A 7,133-nucleotide genomic window follows, 5' to 3' on the forward strand; every position below is an offset into this window, starting at 1 on the left:
TATTGACCCAGAGAAAATAAAAACCATCAGAACATTAATTGAAGGGTCAGTACAGGAAATCTTAAACAATGTCATGATGTCACAATAAAAGTGATATATGATGTTAGAATTACAAAAGGTTAATCTGAATAAAAAACCTATATGAAATATAGAATGAATTAAGCCACCTACAAATGATGAGACTAACAGCCAGGTGCAAAGTCTATAGGTCATAATCACTGGATAAAGTAATGGTTTGCATATGGCTACATAGCGATCATATGCCATTGTTGCCAAGAGAAAACATTCTGTCGTTCCACCAAATGCAAAGGAAAAAAACTGTATCTTGCATTCAGAAAGAGAGATCATCTTACTCCTGGCTAGGAAGTTGGCCAGCATCTTTGGGGTCACTGTGGATGATATCCAAGCATCCACAAAGGCTAAACTCCCAAGGAGTAAGTACATGGGAATATGAAGGTGAGAGTCATTGCAGATGAGAGCAGTTAGTCCAAGGTTTCCCACAATGGTGATGAGGTATATCACCAGGAACACTAGGAACAGAGGGATTTGCCACTGTGGTTGATATGTGAATCCTGTGAGAACAAACTTTGTCAGCAATGTTCCATTTTTAGTATCCATCTTGTTACNAGGAACACTAGGAACAGAGGGATTTGCCACTGTGGTTGATATGTGAATCCTGTGAGAACAAACTTTGTCAGCAATGTTCTATTTTTAGTATCCATCTTGTTACTGGATGACCCCTGAAATGAAATGCAGTAAATGTAAAAAGAACATTCATTAGGATTGTATAAAAAGAAAAGAGGNGTATCCATCTTGTTACAGGATGACCCCTGAAATGAAATGCAGTAAATGTAAAAAGAACATTCATTAGGATTGTATAAAAAGAAAAGAGGAAGAAAGTAGTTGAAATAAAGCCATAGACCAATCAGAATGCTCTTAATTTTAATTACTATAATATATGAAAACTATTTGGGGAATTGAGGTAATGGAAAATGAAATTAATTCAGTTCAAAAAATGTACAGGAATTAACAGATTTAGAAAAAAGAAAAGACATTCTAAATATTATTAAATTACTAAATTTATGGGGAAACCTGAGTGTGTCAGGCAATTCTATGTCTGAAACATGGTTGAGGGGAAAAGAAGTTTGAATTGTGATAAAAGGAATTGAATGCCTTGTGAAGGAGCTTGAACTTTATTCCTCAGGACATAGGCGTCCACCCAAAACTTTTAAGACAAGGAGTAGCATCATAAGGTAATTTTTAAAAAAGATTTTACTTATTTTTTTAAAGATTTTATTTATTTATTTGACAGAGATAGAGACAGCCAGCGAGAGAGGGAACACAAGCAGGGGGAGTGGGAGAGGAAGAAGCAGGCTCATAGCGGAGGAGCCTGATGTGGGGCTCGATCCCATAATGCCGGGATCATGCCCTGAGCTGAAGGCAGACGCTTAACCACTGTGCCACCCAGGCGCCCCTACTTATTTTTTTTTTAGAGAGAAAGAGAGTATGTGAGCAGTGGGAGGGACAGAGAGAGAGGGAGAGAATCTCAAGCAGAGTCTGTGTTGAGCATGCAGATAGAAATGGGGCTCAATCTTACAACTCTAAGATTATGACCTGAGCAGAAACCAAGAGTCGGACACTTAACTGACTGAGCCACCCAGGTGCCCCAAGATAATTTTTAAATTAAATATTTTGTAGTGCAGAGAATATGCTGTGGGGAAGGGAAACTAGAGTCAGGAATACTAATTAATAAGTTCTTACTATTGTTCTGTGATTCTCAATCCAGATTACACACCAGAATTGNTATTGTTCTGTGATTCTCAATCTAGATTACACATCAGAATTGTCTGGGGAGCTTTTTGTGCAAAATGCAGATTGTGAGTTATTACTCTAGTCATTGATTTAGTGGGTGAAGAATGAAGTCTAATAATCTGCATTTTATTTTATTTTTTTCACGATTTTAATTATTTGACAGAGAGAGAGACAGCCAGTGAGAGGGGGAACCCAGGCAGGCAGAGTGGGATAGGAAGAAGCAGGCTCATAGCAGAGGAGCCTGATGTGGGGCTTGATCCCATAACGCTGGGATCACGCCCTGAGCCGAAGGCAGACGCTTAACCACTGTGCCACCCAGGTGCCCCTACTTATTTTTTTTTTTAGAGAGAAAGAGAGTATGTGAGCAGTGGGAGGGACAGAGAGAGAGGGGAGCATCTCAAGCAGAGTCTGTGTTGAGCATGCAGATGGACATGGGGCTCAATCTTACAACCCTAAGATTATGACCTGAGCAGAAACCAAGAGTCGGACACTTAACTGACTGAGCCACCCAGGTGCCCCAAGATAATTTTTAAATTAAATATTTTGTAGTGCAGAGAATATGCTGTGGGGAAGGGAAACTAGAGTCAGGAATACTAATTAATAAGCTCTTACCATTGTTCTGTGATTCTCAATCCAGATTACACACCAGAATTGTCTGGGGAGCTTTTTGTGCAAAATGCAGATTGTGAGGTATTACTCTAGTCATTGATTTAGTGGGTAAAGAATGAAGTCTAATAATCTGCATTTTGTTTTATTTTTTTAAAGATTTTATTTATTTGACAGAGAGAGAGAGAGCCAGTGAGAGAGGGAACACAGGCAGGCAGAGTGGGAGAGGAAGAAGCAGGCTCCCACCGGAGGAGACTGATGTGGGGCTCAAACCCAGTACCTGGGATCACACCCTGAGCCGAAGGCAGATGCTTAACAACTGAGCCACCAGGCGCCCCTAATAATCTGCATTTAAAAAATCTCTTCTACTTGATTCAAATGTATGTAAAGTTCTTAGTTTATGTGTAATGTAATATTGGAAGTGAAGAGGAAGACAAAGACTTGATGCCGTACTAGATGTGAAGGAGAGAAGAGACACATGGGGAGTGGGTAGATGGTCATCATAACTTGAGTTTGAGAAGTCAGTTGACATAGTTGTGGAGAAAGTGCCCTCTGAACATCCAGGTAAGAGAGCTTAGTAGTGTGAGTCTACTGAATCTTAGTCGAAACAATGACTGGGAGTCATTTGGGTAGCTGAAGGCCTACTGAGGGATGACCTATTCACTGGAGAGTGGATAAGGTAAAAAGAAGAAAAACATGGAAAGAAAATTGAGAAAAGACATTATAAAGAGGTTATAAAATAGATATATGTCTTTTTCAGATAGCTAAAAACTGATCCTCTTTACCACACAAGTCTTGGTATCAGCCAAAGGGTACCACTCTAGAAGTCAAAAGAGCCAGAAACTTAGTTTCCCATCCCCAACCTACCTAATGTGACAGGACTTGATCTAGGTTTGTGCAGTCAGTCACCTGCTGCTTTCTCTAGAAATCCTGCTGGTTTTACTTGGAGTACTATTTCTCCACCAGCTTTTTCAGAATAATAAAATTGAGCCAAAATCTGGGACATAGTGCAAGTGACATAACCAATATAAAAATTCCTGTTGTTAGGTGTATTTTTATTTAGAATGGATTCTCTTAAATGCAGTTCAAAATCTCAAATTGAAAATTCTCTAATTTAGGTGTTGTACCAATTAAGCCATAAGGTGGAAAGAGCAGTGGAGGGACATTTTCTATAAATTTTCTCCTAATATGTTTTTAAAATACTCAATGAAATTGTTGCCAGAAGTAGGAGAAAGGTTAGAGGAGTTAATATGTATATGACTTAACTTAAAACTTAAATCATAGAACGTGATTTCTTAAAAAGAATAGATCATCTAATCAGGATAGCCAGAAAGATTTATTATGTAGGAAACATGACCTGACATTAAAATTCAGTTTAAATAGTTTAACTTTCTACTTCACCAAAATTTATTAAGTCATTATGGTTATGTTAGAAAGATAATAAATTATGTTAAGGTGAAAATTTCAGATTTACAGGTATTTTACTTATCCAAATATAGTCACAAAAATAAGAGAAACAGATAATTAAGTGTTTTACATTTTTTGCATGCCATTTTTAGCATCTATTAAATTGATCTAAAATTTTTATAAATTATACAGTATTTTGAATTTTTATACAAAGAATGAATGTTATAGAAACTCTTTCTCTCTTACCCATAACTTGTATGAAATTGTGGAGATCCTTTCAAGAGTTGCACTTTGTGAAGTAGAAAAAATATATTAGCACTGGAATGACAAAACATAAGTGACAACACTGATTCATTTTGGAGTCTTCATTTACCAAGTCAGGAAAATGTTGTTTATATCAGTTTGCTTCAAACCCAAGAGTCAACCAATCAGGCAACTGTGTGATTTTGCCAGAAGAGGAAGGCGTGAAGAACTAAAATTCCCCTAATAGCACCCAAGGATTCCCTTTAGGACAAAAGTAAGCTGTTCTTCTGAGCATTGTAGATTTGAACATGTGTGAGAAGTCCAGGTGTCCCATAGGGCATTACAGCTTCTGAAATCATAAACTTCAAGCCATTGTATACAGTTCTAATGTTAACAGTTGAAACTGTACTTTATGCTATTTTCCAGCTCAGGTGATATTTCTGACAGGTTTGTATAAACTTCAATTTATCTAAAAATTTTGATGTTCTGAGGGCTTTGATTACTATTATCTTATCTGAGCTAATCAGCCATACATGATTTTATTGAGCTCAAAGTCATAGATTCCCTTCAGGAGCTAAATTTTAAATACAGTTGTCAACCCTCACGCAAACTGCAGGTCACATTCCAGACCNATACAGTTCTAATGTTAACAGTTGAAACTGTACTTTATGCTATTTTCCAGCTCAGATGATATTTCTGACAGGTTTGTATAAACTTCAATTTATCTAAAAATTTTGATGTTCTGAGGGCTTTGATTACTATTATCTTATCTGAGCTAATCAGCCATACATGATTTTATTGAGCTCAAAGTCATAGATTCCCTTCAGGAGCTAAATTTTAAATACAGTTGTCAACCCTCACGCAAACTGCAGGTCACATTCCAGACCTACACTGAACTTCCCACTTTAATCTGAAAACACGTGAAAAACTTTGTTAGGCAGAGGTCAGAGAAGAAGCAAAAGGAAAACAAAACAAAGGACCACAGGGGGCAGGTGGCATATATCAGTGCTTCTCAAAATGTAATACAGGTGAATATTCCATTTTTTTTCCCTGAAAATACAGATTTCACTTCAATATGTCAGAGGTGAGGCTAAGAGACTTCATGTTTAATGAGGGAATGCCTGTGGACATTTGGCATCCTAGGGCCTTCCATCATTGGAGGTTCTATATTATCTCAGAGCTAGAAAACTGAAGAAACAAAAAAGTGGTCAATGTAGCAGACATCCAAAGAGAGAAGCAAGAGGAGCCAGATGGGACAAAAAAGACCAGCATTGGTAGGATCACATGGGGTCTGGAGTCTAAGTCAGGCTCTTCATTCTTTACCCCAATTTTAAGGACAATTAATGGGATATTTTGAGCATGGTGGTAAGGTGTTCATATTTGCCTTTCATCATTAGCAGAGAAATGACAATGAATGTTCATTCAGAAAATAATGACATTATTTATGTCAGAATATTATAACATAACATTTGATATCTGAAGAGTAGGAAAAATGTTTATCTTCCAAATAGGACTTGATTGTCAGCTAGGGGGGAAAGCAAAATGCCTGTATTTTGGTAGTCATTAATCATTTATCTTGTGTCCTTAGAATTTGTTCATGAAAATGAAAAAGAGGAGAAATAAACAGCATAGATAAAAGAGAAGTCCCTGTGAAAACCGAGCAGAAGCGTGGACAGAGAAATAAGATGTGCCGGGGGTAGCTTCAACATAATCCAAATTTGACTTTAATTTACTGACCCTTCAGTTTTGTGAAGTTATCTCTCAACTCATTTTGTTGGCTATCTGTGAATACAAAGGTCTGCATTGCTGCTTCCAGGATGAGTAGTCATCTCATTTTTAGTCATATTAATAGGTGGGTCATGGTACCTCACTAGGGTCTTCATTGCATTTCCCCATTGGTCAATTATATTGAAAATATTGAAAATATTTTTGTGTCCTATTAGACATTTGTATATATTGTTTCCTTTAGTAACTATTCAAGTATTTCCATTTTTTAAATGGAATTATTTGTTTATTATTCAGGTTGAGAATTCTTCATAAATTCTGGATATAAATCTCTCATTAGATATATAATTTGAAAATATTTTCTCAAGGGTCTTGATCTTCTTTTCCTCCAATAAGACACCTAATGAGCAAGAAGCAATAAATACTGTAGGCTTTCTGGTAGACATTTGCATACTAGAAGTTCAGAAGTAAATCCAAAAAAATTCAGGGCTCATTCATCTCAGTGATATTTCTAGATGTCCAGTTGATGGGTCACGTGGAGATATTTCTTCTAAGTAAAGGATAAATTGTTTCATCTAATCCTTCTGTGGCCACAAAAAGAGGTACAACACCTAGTGGGACTGTGGATTTTAGAGGCAACATCATCTTTATTTGAGTGTATTATTCCAACCCATTTACCAGATGTCCAGAAAGCCTGCTAGTTTTGAGTGTGCTTTAGGAAAGTAGGATTTGCAGAAGGTGTGGGCTTCTATGCAAGCTGTCTTGGCACTTGGGTCACCTGATCCATCAAAAACAATGGTGGTTGAATTGGCAGTAGCACACAGGGAACCTGTTTGTAGTCTTAGGCTGATGTCTATGGGTAAATCACAGCACAGATCCTTAAATTTGGAGTTAAGCTCTGCCATCACTACGGACAGCTACTTTCCATTTGACAAACAGCTATTGCTCTGCTACTAGGCTTTAGTAGAGATTGAATGCTCAAACATGGGCCAGGTATTTCCATGGAACCAGAGCTGCCTTTCATGAACTGGGTATTGTATGATCCACCAAGACATAAAGTTCAGAGTACATGGCCACAACATCATCAGACAGATGTGATATATACATGATGTAGCCTGAGTGATCCCTGAAGGTATCAGTAAGTTACATGAAGAAGTGTTCCAAATGCCTAATTCCCCAGGCCTGTTAGACTGGCTTCTCTATTCTAGCTATAAATATGGCCTCATTAATGGTTGTCTGTAATCAGTAGACAGAGGGAGAGATACCCTAGGCCTGGCTTAGTGATAATTCTGCAAGATATGCAGACACCTATTGAAAGTGGACAATTGTAGCACTACTGC

The 7,133-nt window shown here is 37.5% G+C and overlaps 1 protein-coding gene across 1 annotated transcript; it reads right to left on the reverse strand.

Annotated features, from left to right (window-relative positions):
* Positions 1 to 6: 6 nt before the first annotated feature.
* On the reverse strand, positions 7 to 618 carry LOC117798421 (olfactory receptor 5H8-like; the record flags this gene model as incomplete). Its single annotated transcript, XM_034650851.1, has 1 exon — positions 7 to 618. A coding segment is annotated over exon 1 (612 nt), but the record flags the coding sequence as incomplete, so codon positions are not given.
* Positions 619 to 7,133: the final 6,515 nt, after the last annotated feature.

The sequence above is a fragment of the Ailuropoda melanoleuca genome, unplaced genomic scaffold, assembly GCF_002007445.2.
Source record: "Ailuropoda melanoleuca isolate Jingjing unplaced genomic scaffold, ASM200744v2 unplaced-scaffold3141, whole genome shotgun sequence".
Classification (NCBI taxonomy): domain Eukaryota; kingdom Metazoa; phylum Chordata; class Mammalia; order Carnivora; family Ursidae; genus Ailuropoda; species Ailuropoda melanoleuca.